Here is a 20848-nt window from a genome sequence, read left to right as displayed (position 1 = left end):
GATGGAGGGATGGATGGATGGATGGATGGAGGGATGGAGGGATGGATGGATGGATGGATGGATGGATGGATGGATGGATGGATGGAGGGATGGATGGATGGATGGAGGGATGGATGAGTGGATGTCCACACTGCAGCCCAGCAGCATCAGCTCACACTAATTATGGATTTAGCCAGTTTTAAATGAGAATTACCAAGAAGCAGGAGGTTTTTGCTCTGTGACTGCTCTGTGTGTCAGAAACCCTTCCTTCTCCATGACTGCCGTGTCCAGGAGAGCTCAGAGCAGCAGCTCCAGCTGCTCCATCCAGCCAGGATGGGGGGCAGTGCATGGAGCTTGTGCTCTCCAAACCCCCTCAATCCACTGCAGGTCCCCTTGCCCACAGTAGCTGCTGCATTATGCACCACTTAAATGCAATTTTTACTGTTGACGTATTCCAGACAACCCTCCCTGCTCCCCAAGAGAGAGAATGAGGAATTTTTGGCATTTTATCAGCTTTGCATCAAGCCTCTGAACCACTTTGTGGCTGTTGATGTGCAGGGTGTAGACCTGAGAGGGTCGGCTCATGTTTTGGGCTGGAGCCTTTTCTCTACTTTCATGTATCAGCCACTCATAAAACAAAGTAGCACCCCAGGGACGGGACTTTCATAAAAAAAAAAAAAGAACATTTCAATTTTCAGTAATTAAGAGTTGAGCCATGCTGATAAATAATGGCTGTCTGGAGCAAAAGCTGAGGTTTGCTGAGCTCTCCTCACTGTCTGCCCCACACTGCCCAGGACGGGTGACTTTTCCCCAGAGCCAGAGCCAGTCAGCTTCAGGATGAACAAAACAACTTTAAACCGAGATTTCCAAATGGATAATTAGGAGCCCAAGTTTTGATACACCCTGCATGAATAGCCTGTGTTCCTCCTCCAAAGCAGGATCTACTGCGCTATAATGACTCCTTTTAAAAAGAGAAATGCATTTTTAATAACATCTTCAAAGTCAAGGAGTCCAAATAATTTCCGAAATGAACAAATGAACTTCTTGGAGCCTGATAGAAGAACTCAGGAAAGGATTTCTGACAGATGCTCAAAGTTTCAGTTGTGGCTGCAGATCTGCCTGGAGGTTCATCATGAAAAAAAACCCTAAATGGCCTAATTTTGCCACTGCATTTACAAGTTTGGACACTTCACTTGGTCCCTTGCACAAAAAATGAACATTTTCCCACCTGTCTCAGTGTAATTCCTGTTGGAATTTGAGTGTGGGGCTCCCCACCAGCTGCACAGGGGATTTCCCACATCTTTTTGGGGGTCAGCAACCACCTTCTGCATAAAAGCAGCATTTTACTTAAGAACAAGAATTCCTGCACACAAATCCTCCTGACTTGTGCTTGGTGTAATCCCTGTGCATTCAAAATCCTTCCAAACCACCCCCAAAAACAACCTTGAGCCACAAAACACTGAATCTGTGCAAAGTGAAATGCCAACAATTCAGGCTAAATAGTTTTCAAGGCTGCTTTGGAAAGCTAAAAATACACAAAACAAATGTAAATTCCACTCCAGTGACGAACATCAGTGGAAAGATCAGCTTCAAGAATTGTGTCAAAAATGAGAAATATTTTAATTGATGGGACAGAGCACTGAGCAGTGACGTAGGAGCCCTCGGCCTCAAAGGTGATGCTAAAACAATAAAACTTTGTATTTTCCTGCACTTTACCTTTTTCATGGGGAGATTAATTCAGTGTCAGACTCTGTCACACACATTTTTAAACTGTTTTTGTACAAAAAATGGGGAGTTTGGGATAGGCTGGCAGGGACCCAGTGGTGGGGACCCTCCTGGGCTGCACCAGGTGAGACTCAAGGAGCTCCTGGATATTTTGGGAAATGTTTTGGGAACTGCCTTGGTGCTGGCAGAGGAGGCAGAGCATCCCCAGGGTGATGTCAGTGCTGCCCCCTCAATGTCACAGATGCTGAGCAAACTGTGACAGAGCCCAACCCCAAAGTCCAGTGTGAGCTTACACAAACATCCCTTTAATTTCTATTTTTTTGTTCACCCCCTCTGTCTCCCTCCTTTGTGCTGCTCACACACTTGCAGCTGGGACTTCAGCTGTTACAGAACTCAACTCCTTCATTATTTTGGCATTCCCCAGCCAGCAAGAAATGCTTTTAAAAAAACGGTGTCATTTGCTCTTTTAGTTTAATTTTACTTAGGAAAACAAACTCCTCCAACTTGTAATCTCTCACTCTGCTGAGTAACGTCGGCTCCAGGACCTGAGTTTGCAGGATGGGGCCCAAAGGGCACGAGCTGAGCTGGGGAAATGGTGCCACATTCCTTGTCACGAGGCAAACTTGCCTTGAAATCACCAGTAAAATGCATTTACTTTCATATGAAATTTGGGGAGTTGATTTAAGAGCTCCCTGTTTCGCCGAGGTATCAGATGTCAGATGATGCAGTGGTTGCTGTGGCAACTGCCCTTTTTATATTGAATAGTAAATGGCTACGAAAAAGCCACATAATTTTATGGCTGCTCCCGGGGGATCGCATAACTAATATAAAATCTTGCATTTTAATATATTTTCAGCCTCTTTTCTTCCTTCCCTCTATTCTTTCAAAGTGAAAAAGCCTTTGAGCTGAGGCTGGCCCTGGTCCCACATTGGGACTCGGAGCTGGAGCGCGACGGCCCAGAACAAAAACCTGACAATTCAGTTTTCTGCCTGGAAAAAAAGTGCTTTAATCAAGGAGGTTCTGCAGAATCATCTCAATTAATATTTAGAGCATTTGGTGGTATAAACCATCCCAGACTGAAGGGGTTTTTAGGAGTGAATGGTTTGGAGATGCTCCATCAGCACTGGAGCTGACCCAGCTGTGCTGCCTGGGATGTGTCCAGGGGATTTGGGGTCACAGTTCCCTCTTCTCCCTGCACCCACCCAGGGCCACCTCACCCCAAAACCAGCATGAAAATCACACCAGCATTTACAGTGGGAAATCACCTAAGATCACCCAATAAAACATTCCACTCCCACAGCTAAAACACAAGCTCAAAATTCCCTGAATCTCATCCTATTGATTTTCCCTTCCCAGGGAAGGATTCCCCTCTCTGTGTCCCCAGGCAGGGACACTCTGGGCTGTCCCCAGGGAAGGATTCCCCTCTCTGTGTCCCCAGGCAGGGACACTCTGGGCTGTCCCCAGGGAAGGATTCTCCTCTCTGTGTACCAAGGCAGGACACTCTGGGCTCTCCCCAGGAAGGATTCCCCTCTCTGTGTCCCAAGGCAGGGACACTCTGGGCTCTCCCCATCCAGTCCCAGCCCCAAGTGCAGCCAGGCTGCTCCTGCAGGGCTGCAGAGGAGCCTCCCAAATCCCCACGTTTGTCCTGGCAATCGGCACAGCAGGGAATAAAAGAAAGGCTGGAAAATCCTGGGAAAAGGTTCAACATGAGCTCAGACAAATAGTTCCTTAGGTGATGGCCAAAGCTGAGATTGCTGAGTTTTTACTCCCTCGGTTCTTTTTCATCTCCCATCAGCTGGAATTTGTTTGGCTTTGGGGTGATTCCACCTCTGCTCTGCCATGGGAGGGTTTGGACAGTCCCCAGGTGTGACATCCTGGACACCCCATGTGTGACCCCCCTGCTGTCACTGCCCCCTGAACAGTGACCCCTTCCCTGCCCCACTCCAAACTGCACCATTTCAGGATCTGATTCCAGTTAAACTTTACCAAAATCCGCCGCATTTGACTTGCATAAACCAGCGATGTAACAACAAAAAAGATTTCACAGAGAGAAGTAAATCTTCTTTTCAACCACCAACCCCACTGGCCACTTCTTCCCCAGTATTGAAATGGAAACCCTGGATCCATCCCTCCCTGTGGAACCCACACTATTCCCAGTGGAACAAAGCTCTTTTTTTTTTTTTTTTAGCAAACAATGTAAAACTTCACTTTGTGATTTATTTGGGCACCACTATTGCTCTGGTTTCCTAAAATGAATGGGAACGAAAAGAAAAAAAAAAAAAAAAAAAAAAAAGAAATAGAAAAAGAAAATAATATTTTCATGGATATTCTTTCAGCAGGAGGCTTAGTGATGCTCTGAAAAAAATTACCTGCAAATTTAAGGGTGGACAAAAGGGTTTTCCACGGTTTAAATGGACTGGAGAAAAAAGGTGGTTTGGTATTGGGAGAGATTTCATATGCAGATAAATAAATAAATAAATAAAGTATTTCTTATATATAAAGTATAAATAAAATTATAGATAAATATAAGAAAATATATATTGCATATATTCTTCACACATATAAGAAATCATATATATTATTTTTAAAACCCATATATATATATATAAAATATATAAAAATATATATATATATATAATGTTATATATAAAAATACAGACAATTTTTAGTTGAAAATTGCTCTGAGCAGGACAAGAGGGGTAAGGCTGTGTCCTTTCCCCCCGGGCAGGATTTTCCCTGGGAGCTGCTGTGGCTCCATCCCTCCCTCCCTCTGGAGATCCCAGTGCCTGGGGTGGGGAAGCTGCTTCCAAGGCAGCACATAAACCTCCCAGCAGCACCAGAGAGGAAACTGCTTGGCCACAAGTCATAAAACAAACAAATAAAAAATAAAATTATGAATCAAAATTCGGGTTTTGCAAGATTAGTAGGATGTGGAGCTAATTAAAAGGGCCTGAGTGGGTCTGACGGGCACAGGCTGAAAAAGGCTGATTTAATTAAGAGAAAAATGAAAAGGAAACCCCAGGACTAGGGGAAAAATTAAGGCTTTCAGTGATAATCAAATAAAACCAAGTGTGCAAATATTAAATCTGAAGAGAAATAACAAACTCATCAGTATTAATGAGTTAAGCCAGTAAACAGCAGATTTGGGTCACGAAAAACAAGAATTTCACTCCAAGTGCTGTCATGAGTGACAGGCCATCTATAATATCCTTTAAATCTCACTTGGTTACATCCCAGGAATTAAAATAAAACCTTTAATTTAAAAAGCAGATAAAGTAATTATGGCAATTAAAAGGCACCACCAGCAGCCCAGGAGTGAGGTAGGTACAGAGTTTGTAACACGACCAAGCTCAGCAATGCTTTGTTGGGGGGGATTAAATTAAATATCTACTTTGATTTGTCACAACCTCCACTTCTAATCTCCATTTATTAATCTCCACTTCTAATCTCCATTTATTAATTGCCTCCTTTGTTTATTTGTTTGTTTTCCTGCAGGAATACCTTTACATATTCCAGAATCTATTTATATTTTCTTTATATTCCCATTTTCTTTTCATTTCCAATCACTCTGCTTGCAGTCAGTATCTCAAGGATAATGCTGTGATGCTCTTGCCTTTTCCAAGCTGGCCTGGCTGCAGGAGCTGAGTCCTCTGGCAGAGAGGTTTCATTTCAGAGGAGTCACTGACAACATCAGCACAACAACAGCACAAACCCTCCTGGGATGGTCTCGCTCCTCTCCCGTTTTCCAGGCGGTGAGCGCTGCCCTTACGTGACTCTGAGTGCTCACAGCCTGCTGAAACCAGGGACCTGGGGAAAGGCTGAAATGTTTTCTCCCAGCTCAGGATACTGCAAACCCCATCCCTCAGTCCTCAGGAAAAGGATCCCGGGCTACTGAGCTGCCAGCACAGGTCTGGACTCACCACTCGTGGTCAGTCCTGCAGCCAGAGCCCAAAAGGGCTCCCCATGTCCTTCCTACAGCCACAGTTCCCAAAAGGGCTCCCCATGTCCTTCCTACAGCCACAGTTCCCAAAGGGGCTCCCCATGTCCTCCATACAGCCCCAATTCCCAAAAGGGCTCCCTATGTCCTCCCCACAGCCCCAGAGCCCAAAAGGGCTCCCCATGTCCTCCCTACAGCCACAGTTCCCAAAAGGGCTCCCCATGTCCTCCCCACAGCCCCAGAGCAGCTCTGAGCCACCCCCCGTGGTCCTTCAGCAGCCTCACACCCACTGAGCCCCCCTGAGCTGACCCACAGCTCCATCAGGACCATCTCATGGGCACCTTCCACCCCACTGTTTATGTACTTTAAACCTCTGGAGAAAGTGGAATTCCATTGCTGAGGATTTATCACTGTGCAGACACACGCTGTTTTCCCATATTGCCCTCAATCAGCTTTCTAAAGAAATGCAGGTGTTGTGTTCCCCTTTCCAACAGAGAGGGGATTTTTGTGCATCCTCTGCAGCTGAGATGAGCACAAAATTACTTGCAGTGATGGAGTCATGCCTGGAAAACACTGCTAGGTATTTCCCAGGCAGCACACACAGGGAATGGGTAAGGGATGTGCCACCTTTGCTGGCACTTACAAGATTATTTTCACCTCTGCAAATGCCCTGTTATTCCTGTGGCATCAGAGAGCAAAGCAAAGCCCTGCCAGAATCCCTCGTGCTCAGAATCACTCACCAGCCCCACGTAAATCAGATGCTCTATCAGGTTGATTATCTCTGCATGTAATGCTTTGAAAATACATAAATTCAGGTTTCACTCTAAGCATAGGTGACTTACAATGCTTTCTTTGGGATCAGATAGACCTCAGTGTAACTAAACATTACAGTGGCTGCTGATTTCTTAATCCATTTTCAACATGAACGTTGCTCAGTTGTTAAGCCTGGTGTGAAAGGAACCTTTCATGGATGAAAAATCCCCCCGGAGCAAAATATACAGCCCACGTTTTCAGGCTGTGCTGTGTGAGCTGGGCACAGGCTTACCTGCCACAAAACCTGCTCAGCCACAGGGGTTTGAGGCAGATTACAGAGCTCTGAATTTGTTCTGATATAAAAACCTGCTCAGTTTGACGTGTCTGCATTGACAAATGCCTCCCATGCCTCTGACTGTAACTAATAATTTACCACAACAGATAACGGGCCAGGGCAAGCAGCAGGAGTGAGGTTTGTGAGGCTGGAGAGAAAGGGCTGGGTGTCAGAGACTGAGGTTTTCCCACATCCCCAGCACCTTAAATAATCTCCAGTCTAATTCTGCAGATTGCAGCAAAGGCTTCAACTCCACTGTTTATTAATAAAGATGTTTATCTCACTTATTTTACGCCTCCACTTCTTATAATCTCCATGGGGCTGCTCATCCCTGATATTAAGCAGCTATTACAGTGCACAGAGCCAGGGCATGGATGGATAAATGGATTCATTTGTTGATGGAATAATGGGAAATTTCTGCTGCCTGTCTTTCAGGTGAGATGCCAGGAGCTGGCTCAGAGGAGCTGCACCCTGTGCAGGGATGGGGACACTGCAGTGGCCCAGGGGGGGTGACCCAGCACAGCTGTGGCTGGGCAGCTGCCCCCACACACCCAAAACTGCCCCAGCCAAGGCTCCAGAAATCCTCACTCCACGTGGTTTTGAGGTTTGGAGGAAATCAAAGACAAAAGGAAGCGCAGGCAGGCTCCGCTGGCGCACGGGAAGGCAAACAAACCCTGTGGCTTTTCTCACTTGTTTTTCTTAGGGAGCTTTAAGAAAGTGTTTGCACTCGCTGGGAACAAATTCCTAGAAATGAGAAGCTGTTATTATTCCTAACGTAATGCCTTCGTGGGACAGGCCCTGCAGGAGCAGAACTGTTCTCAGCCTGAGCTGATGGGAGCCTCTCCCCTCTCCTGGTGCAGAGCTCAGCTCTCCTCCTTGTGCACCACAAAAAGTGGAGCATCACCACATCTCTACAGCAGGTGATTAATTTAGAAGCCTAATGAGGAGCTGGCTGAGGATGGGTTCAATCCCATTTAGCCAGTGTCTGAATTGAGCAGCAAACCAGGCACTTTAAAATAGATTATTTAATTCATTTTCCTATTAATGTGAGAAGGAAAGTGCTGGGCTGAGAGGACTGAGCAGGGCTCATCTGGAGCATGGTGAATATTACCCCAAAACCCAAACCAGAGTCCCCACTGTCTCACTGGGGAAACCTTGTGGGAAGACAAGCAGGCTGTTCATTGGAAAGGAGGAGAGGGGGGAGTTTAAAAATCTTCCCTGTTAAAATGCAGCGCCAAAATCTCAGTTAAAAAAAAAAAAATGACAAAGTCAGGAAAAGCAAACGTTTAAAGTTGCAAAACCAACACGGCACATCCTGTTTGTTTTACAGCCACATGGCACATCCTGCATGTTTTATGGTTTACATTTTACAGCATAAACAGTCGTATATTAAACTGCAGAGTCAAACCAAGAGAAAAACACAGGGGTGCAAAAACGCCACGTGCAAAGGCAGCGGGTGGGGATGGCTGTGAAACGGTGGCAGGGGTGGCTTTGTGTCACTTTTACGGTGACAGGGGGTGGCTTTGTGTCACTTTTACTGATAGACTCGTTTGGGTTCGTTTCCGTGGTGCTTCCCCCCCTCAGGGGGAGCAGAGATGGGCTGTGATTAATAACAGCAGCATTAAAGGTGCCTTTGAAGCTCACACATGTCTCAGTGGGGTCAGTAGGGTGGGGAGGGGGTCAGGGCCCAGCGCAGGGCTGGGTTATCACCGACTCCCTGCCAGGGCCTGGCTTTTGGAGGCTCAAAATCTGCAAAAATATTACAAATGCTGGTAAAAATCCTGGATTTTTAGCAGTGTTTTAAGGTGATGGGGTCCTCCTGCCTCTGGAGCCAACCCCCTAAAGCTCCAGCTGATTTGGCTGTGCCAGAATTGCACTTTCTGGACAGCTTTGGGAGGAATCAGGATGCTGATTCCAAGTGAAAAGCTGCTCTTTAGAGGCTCAATGCACAATCATTTTAAGCAAGACAGATACACCCTTCCCACTCTGCACCCTTCTCACAGCCTCCCTTGCCCTCCAAACTGCTGCTGCTTAAAACACCATCAGGTTAAAAGCCACATTTGATGACACAAATTAGATTCTCTTACCTGTATTACAAGGAGGAGCTGATGGCACTAAACATAGAAGGATTTTAAAATCTCTCTTCCCTTCCTCCCACCAAGGACGGTTTATTTTTATGTGACTTCCAGCTCAAATAGTGCAAACCAGATAGGTCTGTGTTTTTATACGCAGGATCTGAGCACTCACTCTCCTGGCAGGCTGCAAGGGCCCTTGGTGTGAGTTATTAAATGCACTGGGGAAGATAACTGTGTGCTCCCCACCTCTGCCTTCCCAACACACATGAATCAAGATTTTCCAAATAAAATACTTCATCTTTTTAAGGGCTGCCAAAGCCAGCTTGGAAAATCAGGAGTTTATGCAACCTGCTTCTGTGAGCTGCTGCTACCACGTGCTGGGCTGAAAGTCCCACAGCTCTGCCTGGAAAGTTCCTGGCCACAACAGAAAAACTCAGTGGCCTCCAGCAGGACACAACTGAGCCAGTCATGGCTGTGTTTCCAAGAGCAGGGGAAGCACACAGAACCTCTTCTTTTGAATTAAACACCCCCCAGCACAAAATTAATTATTATTTACCGTGACATCCCACCCAGCATCCCAGACACGAACTCAGCATTACAAGCCCACCCAAAGCCCTTGCAGAATGTCTCTCTCTTACGTGTCCAAAGGGATCCAGGTGGTTGTTGGTGAGTTTGAGCTTCTGGAAGGACACCAGCTGCCTCATCCAGTGTGCTCCTGTGGCTGGAGAGTCGGGGTGCACATACAGCCTGCCCGGCATGGCCGGCTCTGCCTTCCCGGCCACCATCCTGGGGACAGAGGGGACAGAGGGGACAGATGGCATCACTCTGCCACAGCCTGCACATGGAAGAGCTTTTTGTCCTTAGACTCATCCCAGCAACCCTCCTGCCAGCCCTGAGGGGATGCACTGGGACATGGGGACTCAGGGAGGCTCCTGCTGCTCGTGGGGGGTTTTGGGATTTTTGTTTCAGCACCACAGGGATCCCATCCCTGGATTTCCCTGGAAACTCCCATGTGGAATTTCGCAGTGTCTCCATGTGGGCATTGTGGAGACACTTTTCAAAGAGGAAAAGCTTGTCTGGGTTTTTGGAAGTCTTCAAAGACCCTTCTGCAAAGGGAGATGGCCCTGCCCAGGAGAGAGAAGCTGTGGGCAGGAGTAGAAGTGGTGTGGCTGCACCTTTCACAGCCTGTCCCAGTGGGAAGGGGCTGTTTCCCACTCTGGAGCTGCTCCCAGCACCCTCCTGCAGCTCCCCTTGCCCCACACCACCACCAGCTCTCATGGACACAAGGCCCAGCCATGAGACATCATTTAATGGCAACGCCCTCATTACTCCACATTGTTCTTATAAAACCCCAATAAAAGCAATATTACCAAAAACAACAGAAACTTTCCAGCAGCAATAAAAGGAAAAGGGGAAACAGCTCTAGGGCTGGCAAAAACTTAAATTAAACAGAGTTAAGAACTATCCATCATCTCGTGTTTAATGTCTGAAACACACAAAGTGGCCACCGTGGTGCAGAGACCCTCAGTCCACTCCTCTTACCCAGCGGCATTTCGGGACAAAAGCACAGGGAAAAGGGATTTTTGTTCTAAAAACTGGAGCAGCCCTAATGTGCAAGTAAATAATTTCTGTTTTCTGGGATGTCACAGGGCTCGTTCCCTGTGAAATTTTCCATTTCTTTTCACCAGGCAGCAGCCAGTGGAAGGGTTTGGGGAAACCACAGCCAATAGTGGCAGTGAGGGAGGCTGCCAGGCATTTTTTGGGGGGGAAAATCAAAAGAGAGAACAACACGTTTCTTTTGTCAGAGAGCAAAAATCCCAGCTGCCTCTTGGGTAAGTAACTGTGCTGGGAAAGGAGGAGTAACAGAAGAGAATTGGGGCTCTGAGTAAACCACCCCACATTTCGCTTTATAGCTGTTCTCCTAAAAGCAAAATATTACTATAGAAGAAAGGAATTTAAAACTTTTCTTGAGTCACATAGAGACCTAGTTTTAAGGGCCAAAATGGACCATTAGATCATCCTGTCCAGGCTCTGGTACAAGGCAGGCTGTGGCTTTACCCTCCTACACTACATATGGCCAGATAACCTGTGCTTGGCCTAAAGCATCTTCTCCAAGAAACCTCCCAGCTTAGAACACTTTGGGGATGTACAAGTCACCACCCCCAGCAGCACTTTTTTCCAGCAATTAACCACCCAACCTGTTAATAATATTTCATTTTATATTTGTCTGGTTAAAACTTCCAGCCCTGGCTCTTGTGCCCATCATTGCTCCACCAAAGAGAGCTCTGGGATGTTGGCATCCTTCCTGTGGAAAGGTGATTCTGCTGGTTTCTAAGTTTTCACAACAAATGGTTGATCCAGCTGTAATTTTCTTATGGAAAACCAGGCAAACAGAAGGGTTGTCTTACCATTTGTTGTCACAGAATTTGTACCGGTGGTCGTCGGCCGGGACGATGTCGATCAGCAAAATGTATTTGGTCTTGGGGTTCATTCCAGTCACCTTGACCTTGTAACTGGGGAACATCCTCCTTAGGGAAAGCACAGGGTTATTACCACGTTAGTGAGGGATGGAAACTTGATGGAAGCTTGGAGCAGCAGCCCAAAAAGCAGATCCACCATCAGAGGGATTCATGAGAGGACAATACTGGTTCTTGTTCATATCTGAAATGTGTGCCAGTGCAAAAGTGGACACAAATTTTGATAAGGGTATAAGGAGGTGGCAATGGGCCAGTGCCAGGAAAAGGAGGGTGCAGAGAGAGATACAGGAGTGTCAACACATCCCTGGTTTTGGGAGGCTTGGACAAAGAACCCTCACTTCTACAGGAGGTTCTACCTGGCAGCATCAAAATTGCAGATTTCTTGCTGATGTGGAAGTGTTTGAAAAGTGAGGAGACCTGTCTACACTTCAGAGGAAACAGAGCACAGGCTTTGTCATTCACATGACTCCAGTATCCAGCAGATCCCACCACTCCCCTTGTGCTCCCTCCAACAGACTGAGAACTGAGGATCAGCAAAGCCCAGGGGAGACAAAGGGTTAACCCTGTGGTGGTGCAGACAGGCTCCTCTGGCCTTCCCGGATTTCCCAAATTCACAGCACACCCATTAAATGTTCCTGGAGCCTGGAACGTGGCAGAGCTTCCCACCAAAATGTGCCTGTCCCCCTGTCTCAGCAACCAACACCAAACCCATAAATCCCATAAACCAGGGCATCACTAGAGAACATTCCCGTGTCTTACAGACCCACAGAGTCTCTGTGACATTAAATAATACCTTTTTATAAAGCCATGTGGCTGTGAAAACAGCAGATTCCCTCCCAGTCCAGCCTTGCAATCCAAAGGAGAGGGCCCTAATGGATCCTGACACTGCCATGGGCTTCCCAATCCCTCGAGGCCGCGTCAGCAGCCAGGATTTGCAGGATTAGGCACTTCACATCCTCAGAATAACTATTTTCTTGGCTCCATCTTCCCCCACCTCCTCCTCATCCAGTAAAAACACTCAAGTCAATAGAGCAAACTGGCTCACCACAGCCCTCCCAGCCAGGACACAAAGTTCTCCTCCCCGTCGGCACAAGGGGACGGAGGATGAGAATTGCCACATCCTGGACTCGTCCTAATTAAGTGAATTAAGATGGGCCCGAATCCTGATGTCATTTCTCCATCAGACATCAAGGCCACTCTGTGCCCCCACTTTTATCCCTCTTTTCCTGAGCTGGTCCAGGTCTGCAGCACCATTTTGTCGCTGCTTGGGGAGAAGGCAACAAAATGGGCCCTGTTCAAAATCGTTTCAATTGACTCTTTTAACCGCCCTGCATAAATTCCAGATGTTTACCATGTAATTAGCCTGGACTAAAAAGGGGTGGTTTACCAATGTCCCTCTTTGATTTTCATTCATAAACTCTGCACTCCTCTTAACCTTGTCCTCCTACAGGTAAGCACCTGGGTAAATACAGTAGGACATTTCAATTTGTGAATACACAGCCCAATTCACACATTGAAAAAAATTGTATAAGGAATCCAATCTGAATGCCAAGATTTTTTTTTTTTTAATTAGGCCTTAAAATGGCATTTAAAAATGAAACAAAAAAGAAAAAGAAAAAAAAAAAGAGGAGAAAATTATAAAAAAAACCAGAAATGAGATGGACACAATTTGACAGTTTGTCATACCTGCATTGGGGATTTTTATAATATTGAGCTTCTGAATTTCTTTTTCCCTCAATCATTTCATTTACTGTAGAACATCCAAGCTGCTAAAGTAGCTGAACTGATATATTGTAAATGTTAAGTGCTTTTTTAATGGCATTTAAAATTAAGCTTCAGCATATGGAGTTCATATAGCATGGACATGCCTGAGTTTATAATGTTCTTTAGTATAGCCCTCTAAAATAAATACAAAGAGCCAAAGTACTACTATAATATATACAGCTGAAATTCTTTAAGGATAACAAATGGGGACTCACATCTGATTGAAGGTGTTGCTTAACTTGCAAACCACTCACTATCTCGCAGTGGTAGCATTGTACTCAGCAGTCCACAGACCCAACTACAACCAAGTTTGCCAACTGTCCACATTCTTTTCCAGGAAAACACAGGGTAGATTTTAATAATTTGGCTGTGCATGGACATTTCATCATTATTATTAGCTGCTGCATTTTGGCCTTAAAGAAAAAATATGCGACTAATGTGCTGTCCAGGGACTTGTCAGTTTAATTTTCTTAATGAAAACATATTTCTCAACCCCTTGGCAGAGGCTCGTTTAGTAAATATCTCTTTGCAATATGATACAAGCATGGGTTGTGCATTTCTGGTGGGAAGGCATGACAAACCCGAGAGCTGGGGCCAAGGAAATGCAGTCATAGAGATTGAATTAAAAAAAAGGAAAAAAAAAAAAAAAAAAAAAAAGAAGCAAGAGACAGTACCTAATATCGTGTCCTGGCCCTTATTAAATGTCCCATTTTGAAAGAAGGGAGCAGAAAACCACTGTGGAGCTGCACCAGCCCTGCCCGGGAGCGAGGCCGTGCCTACAGTGGCTCTATAGAGCAGCTCCCCTGTCAGCCCTGGGATAGGGCCAAAAACCTGCCTGCTTCCCCCAATTTACTACAGGTCAATGGAGCTACTCAGAGCCACCAGGAGCTGCAGCTCAGCAGCAGCAGCTCTGCACAAGCAGCCCCTCTGGCAGGCCTGAGCAGGCAGAGCTCGGGGCGGATGGGCGGCTCCGGGGAGGATGCTCAGCCCTGGCCAGCTCCTGGACAATAGGTTGCTTCATCACCCATTGCTCGGGGACCAGCACAGGCACAAGAATCACCCAGTGCTGCAATAAAACTTGCCAACGTCTTGCCAAGCTCTGGGAAAGCTCAGCATGGCTTTGGTGGGAGGTCTGAAGCAAGGCCCGGGGCAGATCTCTTGTTTTATCCACCCTCCTTCTCACACGGCTCCAAACAGGGGGAAGAGCATTGCTGTGCTGAAACTGGGGACAAAACCTGGGAATTTGGGGCTTCCTTCCCAAAAACTGGGAATTTGAGAGTGTGTGCAAGCAGGTGAGATCTGATCCTCAGGGCACCTCCAGTGCCAAGGGCAGCAGCAGCCCTGCCTGGGCAAAGGGGCAGCTTGGGGAAGTTCAGTGATGGGCACAAGTGCAGCACAGCAAAACCCGATTCTCCACTGAAGTTTGAGCCACCAATACTCAGGAGATAAATTGCAGCAATTCCTGGCTTCAGCATCTTCTGTTCAGACCCAAAACCTGTTTGGACACAATGTCCACGGGCTGCAGCAAATGCCCTGAACGTGCCAATGGCAACACTATCCCTGGGGTGGGGATGTCCAGCACTGGACCAATTTCCTTCCTATTTGTACTCCTTTTTTTGAAAGCCACAGCAGGTGTGTGTCCAACCCAGCAGCACACCTCAGGTGGAGGCAGCAGGGCCACTCAGGGAGCAGGGCCCACCAGCCACAGCAGCCCCACAGCTCCCCTGCCCACCCAGGGACCAGCCACAAGCCCTGGGACCACGAGGGACTCAGCACAAGCAGCCAAGCACCAAACCCAACAGACTCTTCTGCAAAACACCAAAATTGACAAGACTCCAGTTTTAGGCATGTTCAAACCCATTTCTCCCTCCCTCCAGCTCCAACCAGAACCATCCAGGCTCCTCAGCCCTATCCTGAGGGTCTTGTTTGCCCCTCAAAGTTCTCTGCTGAGGGACAAAGTGCTGCTGTTGCTGTGCCATGGCAGCAGCTCTCACTGCCCCTCGCAGAGCAAAACTTAAATCAGTTTTTATGTTCACAAAAGAAAGGCACCCTCAAAGAAAGCAATTATGGGGAGAAAGCTACAATGCCTCCTGTGTGAGCAGGACACCCCACATGGCATTAAACCCCCACAGTCACTGGGTGATGCCCTGGGGAGGGCAGAGGGGCTGAGTCTGGCTCTGGGGACTGTGGGCAGTGGGAGCAGGATTGGCATCACCAGAGCTTGGCACCACACTGCCACAGCCCCAGCTAAACCCCTCCCTGCAGATTAAATGTAGCAAAAAACAGTAAAAGCCAGGAAAATAAACAAGCAGCACAATTCCACTGGCCTCCCAAGCTTCAAAGATGATGTGCTAGTGAATTATTTGTTCTGATAATGAAGCAGTCACTGCTTAGCTAAGTTTATGCTAGGCACATTTTATCTCTACGTGATATTCACAAATTGTTTTAAAATGAACTGTTAGAATAAGCATCTCTTGTTTATTTATTTATACTATTACTACCCAATCCCCTTAACCGTGGAGCAGTTGCTGACATGGAGCCAAAGCTTCTATTATGTTCAAACAAAGTTTAATTGATGTGTAATTGGCCGGTTGGATTTGGAAGTGAGAGATAAGAGGAGAGCTTTGCTTTCCTTTGGGGCAGCAGTTCCCAGCCTTTCAGGCACTCCAGGCTTGGCCTCTTTGTGGGCATCTCCCATGTGTTTTAATCCCCAGATGAGCAGGTCTGGTTGATCCTGGAGAGATGGGTGGCTGCAAAGCTCCCATGTCCAGCAAAATCTTATTTTTTGGGCAGGGAACAGTGAACCAGAAAAATGGAGAGAATCAGAGCTGATTGAGGAGCTCAAATATTCATCTGAGCAGTGGCTGTGCTGTGCCACGCTGCACATCAGCAACAAACCCTCACTACCCTCCTCTCACCAGGATTTAATCTGACCTTCACTTAGATGCCAACACCATTCCTGACATCCCTTTTGGGGGCATTAGCTGGGAAGAGATGTCCCTGACCAGCACAGGGCAAACAGGGAATTCAAACAGTATTTCCATAGAGAAAACACCATGGAACCAGGACACCTGAGCAACTGAAGTCATGCCCTCACCAAAGGCTGTCAGTGCTCTCTGAAACCCATGGATTTATGTGGATTGGTGCTCACTGCACATCCCTGAGGTGGGATGGTCCTTCAGATACTACTGAGTGCTTCTTTCTGTCCTTTCAAGGGCATGAAAACATCCCCGTGCACTTCAGCAGCTCAGCTGTTGAAGAGAAAAAAATTCTCTAATTAAAAGAGAAAATTTCTCTCATTGTCTTCATTTTTAAGGCAGTAAGACAAAGATTTCCAAAGACAGGCAGAGATTTTACAATCCTTGCTTTTGGGATGGTCAAACAAAGCAGTGACTGGATTTTTGGAAGCTCCCGTGCCGTGCTGCCTGTGGCAGATCAGGCTGTGAAAGGATCAGAAAATAACTCCTCACTCAATATCTTGGCTAACAAGCTGTGCAACCACCTCCTCAGAACCTGCTGGGCATGCTGAGATGCCTCCAGTGATGGTTTCAGAACACCAAGGCCAATGACACACCTGCATCCCTGATAACAACTTAACGTGGCCCCAAATTCTTCTTGAGAATTGGCCATGGCTGCTTGAGGATGTTTCTCCTTGTCTTTATTGTTAGAAGGGAAAAGAATGGTGTGCAGAGGCTTCAAGAACTATGTCTCCATTCTGATGACCTTTCCTTGTTTTTTTCTGATTCCCCTTCCTTTGACAAGTATTTCTTCCACTGACTTAACGCATCTTTAAAAATAATATTCTCCAGGGCAGATTAAAACAAATTTGGGGATGTCAGCTGTTTCTTTTAGCCTTTTAAATGGCATTTCCTTTTTGATAGATTCTTGCTTTCAAAAAATACTTTAAAGAGATCAAAGAGGTTTTTTTTCAACAGGGTCCCATTTTCCCAGTGTATCCTAACCCTCAGTCCCTTATTTCTCTTATCACCCACGCCACTCCGTTATGACGCTCTGTATACAAAGTAAGAGCAGTTAACTTTGAAGTGCTGGATTAGCCCATGCCAGATCCTTGCCTCAGAATAACAAACAATACAGGTTCAACAGGAGTTCTCATCAGTAGTTCATTTTTCAGCCCCAAATTCACTGTCACTAACACAAGCAACATTGAACTCTCAGTCTATGGGCAGATAGGAGAGATTTATCTGGTGGCAGGACCATGACCTAGTGATGAGAAGGTCAGACAGTTAAGGGATTTTTATATTTTGGAATGGCGAGGTTGTATTTTTTCCTTCTGGCTAGCACATCTCATTTTTAAATAAAACATTGTTTCTCACATACTTGAGAACTTGGTTAGCTGGATGGCTGCTTTCATGGTCTAGAAACATTTCCTTTCTTTGCCCCATGGTGACTTGAGGCTCCTGGCCATGGGCTGCTTCTCTGGGCTTTCATTTTGCTGCAGCTGAAGTTGAGCAGAGAAGGTCCCAGCGTGCAGAAGGATGGGAGAGGTGGTGCCAGCAGCACCAAGGTGCTTCAGAGAGAACCTGGGCAAGAGCTTGGCCACCAACAGCATCTCAGGGCAGGTTTGCTCCCTCTCCAGCCCAGCTCCCTCGGCAGTGGGCTGAGGGAGGAGCCCAGGCAGCCTTGGCACTGCTGGAGCCACAGCCCCGGTGTCCAGGAGCCTTTGAGGCACCAGCAGAGCCCCAGAGATGGTTGGGACCTTCCCCAGCTGATCTGGGTTTCACCAAAGCCTCCCCTCACCCTACCACCAGCACAAGGACAAGCAGGGAAAGCTTTGGGAACACCCTTAACTGTGAGCATCCCATGTCTTTAAAAAGAAGGGATGTTTGGTTCTCTCTTCTTGAAGAGAGAAGTGTATTAGGAACCAAACTCCCATCCCTGCCCTTGGTGTGCACAAGCTCTGTCTCCCTTGCCAAAGCTCTCGACAACTTTAGCAGCACAGCCAAGAGCCATTGGAGTTCACTCCTGCTTCTTCTATAAAAGCAGGAGTTTGCCTGAACAGGGCAATTCCAGGACCCCAAATTTAGGAGCAAGCAGATCAAACATTCCTCAAATATCTATTTTATTTCTATGTTTTAAATTGACGGCTCACATTCCTTCGTTGATCTCGGATATTAAGGTTTGCTTTTGGATCAAAAACCATCAGCAGAAATTCTTGTAACTGCCTCAAAAGATTCTGGACAAATATTTCCCTTTAATTGTAATGAGAACTGGGCATCCATATGCCCTACAGAGCCATGGAAAATTTAACTTTTAAAGGATTATTCACACAGGAAAGCTGCACCAGCTTAGCCAAAGCATTTATACTTCTTCAGACCTTGATGTCCTAAAAACTAGTTTTATTTTGGTTTACTAAAGTTGATTGGGAACAGATTTTTTTTTTTTTTAACTGAAATAAACTACTTTTAAAATGAAACTCAAACATCTAAAGGGGATTTGCGTCTTTTCCACACATGCAGGATGCTTTATTGATTCTATTTTTTTTTTCCTCTGCAGCATTTTCCTACTTATGCTTCTTAAAACCTGCTACCATAGAGACCAAGGCTGGCTTTGTACCTGTGCACGTCCAGCACTCCAGCCAAAACTCAAATTCAGTATTTTGAGCCCCTTGTTACATCTCAGGGATGGTTCTGCTACCACAGAGAAATGACACATTGTTTTCTCTTCAGGAACTGCTCACAAAAATGTGACCAGACATCCTGTGAACTGGCATTTTTTACTGATGAAACAAAAGCTTTATCAAATTGTTTGTCCTTGGCAATACCTGGGTAGAAATTGCAATGCTGCAAAGACTGGCACCTTGGGGAAAAAAAATAAATCTAGGGAACAGCTAAATAAATAATCAAACAGAAAGAAGAAATCTTGAGCCAGGAAGGCTGTGGAAGCAGAGATTAACTTCCAGCAGAAATAAAATCTGAAAGATGAGATTTCACAAAGAATGGTTTGCCACGAGCTACAGAGAAAAAAAAAAAATCTACAATTGTTCAGTTAAATAATAGCACATAAAAGCCAGAGGATGAAATCAGAAAGCCAGATTTATAATAAACTCCCTCATTTGCTTTCTGCTTTCCCCACCCCTCCTACAATTTCACAAGTGTGGAATTCCTAAAATCCCACAGGAAAGGTGTGCACCCTGCTACAACAGAGCGATGCTCCCACAGCAGGGCAGCCAGGGGGGAGCAATCCAGATGTGCAGCCGCATCTGCATCCTCCAATACACCATTAGTGTCTAGATTGATTTGATTAATTGGATTTAATTGCATCTCACCGACTGGAGCTTTTTGGTGGTGGAAGTTTTTTAGGGTATTTTTTTGTTAAGTATTTTTTGGGGCGTGAGGGATTTTTTTTTGGTTTTGGAGGGGTTTTGTTTAACACAGACACACACACGGGAGGGTTTGTGAACAATTCTTTCCAAACCCAGGCACTCAGAGCTCGCTGTGGGTGCTGGATTCATTCCCCCCATCCCTGGAAAGCCGCGCTGGGAGCGGGGATGGGAACCGGGAACTGCCGGGGCTCTGTGGAGAGGGGCTGCTCAAACAACGGGATCCCCTCTGCCTCCCCAAAATCCTGCTCTGTAAACAACGGGAATTCCTCTGCCTCCCCAAAATCCTGCCCTGTAAACCCCCCCTGGACACGGGCAGTGCTCAAACAAGAGGATTCCCTCTGCCTCCCCAAAATCTTGCCCTGCAAATCCACCCTGGACACGGGCAGTGCCCAAACAACGGGATTCATCTGCCTCCCCAAAATCCTGCCCTGCAAACAACGGGATCCCTTCTGCCTCTCCAAAATCTACCCTGCAAAACGCCCCTGGACACGGGCAGTGCTCAAACAACGGGAATTCCTCTGCCTCCCCAAAATCCTGCTCTGCAAACAACGGGAATTCCTCTGCCTCCCCAAAATCCTGCCCTGTAAATCCACCCTGGACACGGGCAGTGCTCAAACAAGAGGATCCCCTCTGCCTCTCCAAAATCTACCCTGCAAAACGCCCCTGGACACAGGCAGTGCTCAAACAACAGGAATTCCCTCTGCCTCTCCAAAATCAGCCCTGCAAAACTCCCCTGGACACGGGCAGTGCTCAAACAACGGGATTCCTTTTGCCTCCCCAGAATCTGCCCTGCAAAACGCCCCTGGACACGGGCAGTGCTCAGACAAGAGGATTCCCTCTGCCTCCCCAAAATCCTGCCCTGTAAATCCACCCTGGACACGGGCAGTGCTCAAACAACGGGATTCATCTGCCTCCCCAAAAATCCTGCCCTGCAAAACGCCCCTGGACAGGGGCAGTGCTCAAACAAGAGGATTTCTTTTGCCTCCCCAAAATCCTGCCCTGCAAACAACGGGATTCCCTCTGCCTGCCCAAAATCCTGCCCTGTAACCCCCCCTGGACATGGGCAGTGCCTGGAGGGATCAGCCGCAGCCGCTTTTCTCTCGTTCCCCCCGGTTGGAGCAGCCGTGGGTACCCAGAGCTGCGGGCAGAGCCGGGGACGGGAGATCTCTGCACGTTCAGCCGTTTAAAACCATCAGCAGATAATTCTCCGGAGGAGAAATCCGTAATTAGAGCAAAGCCTCAAAGAGGAGGAAGGAGAGGAAGGCTCTGAGTGATGGAGCCGGCGCCCATCCCGCCTGAGGGATCCGAGCGCTTTTCTCCAAAGTTCAGGGAACTTTGCTAACATAAACTTTTTATCTTTTGATGATCCTCTTAATATAAAATAATCTCTTTTTTTTTTCCCCTCCCACAATGAAGCAGTCGGACATTAAAAAGATAGCAAGTGCATTTTAAAGATGTTTC

The 20848-nt window shown here is 46.8% G+C and overlaps 1 protein-coding gene across 1 annotated transcript in view; it reads right to left on the bottom strand.

The window, feature by feature from the left end:
- The window catches only part of TBX4 (T-box transcription factor 4), a gene marked incomplete at both ends in the record, with an annotated part of 30756 nt that overhangs the window by 6316 nt on the left and 3592 nt on the right, over positions 1-20848 (bottom strand). Inside the window, 2 exons of the mRNA XM_083875375.1 lie at positions 9442-9589; positions 11212-11331. Of these exons, the coding sequence (XP_083731501.1) occupies positions 9442-9589; positions 11212-11331 (268 nt within the window). The remainder of the gene's footprint in view (positions 1-9441; positions 9590-11211; positions 11332-20848) is intronic.

The sequence above is a fragment of the Zosterops lateralis genome, assembly GCF_965231275.1.
Source record: "Zosterops lateralis genome assembly, chromosome: 19".
Lineage (NCBI taxonomy): Eukaryota > Metazoa > Chordata > Aves > Passeriformes > Zosteropidae > Zosterops > Zosterops lateralis.
The sequence above is the reverse complement of the archived record's forward strand: the minus strand, read 5'-3'. Positions and strand labels throughout refer to the sequence as shown.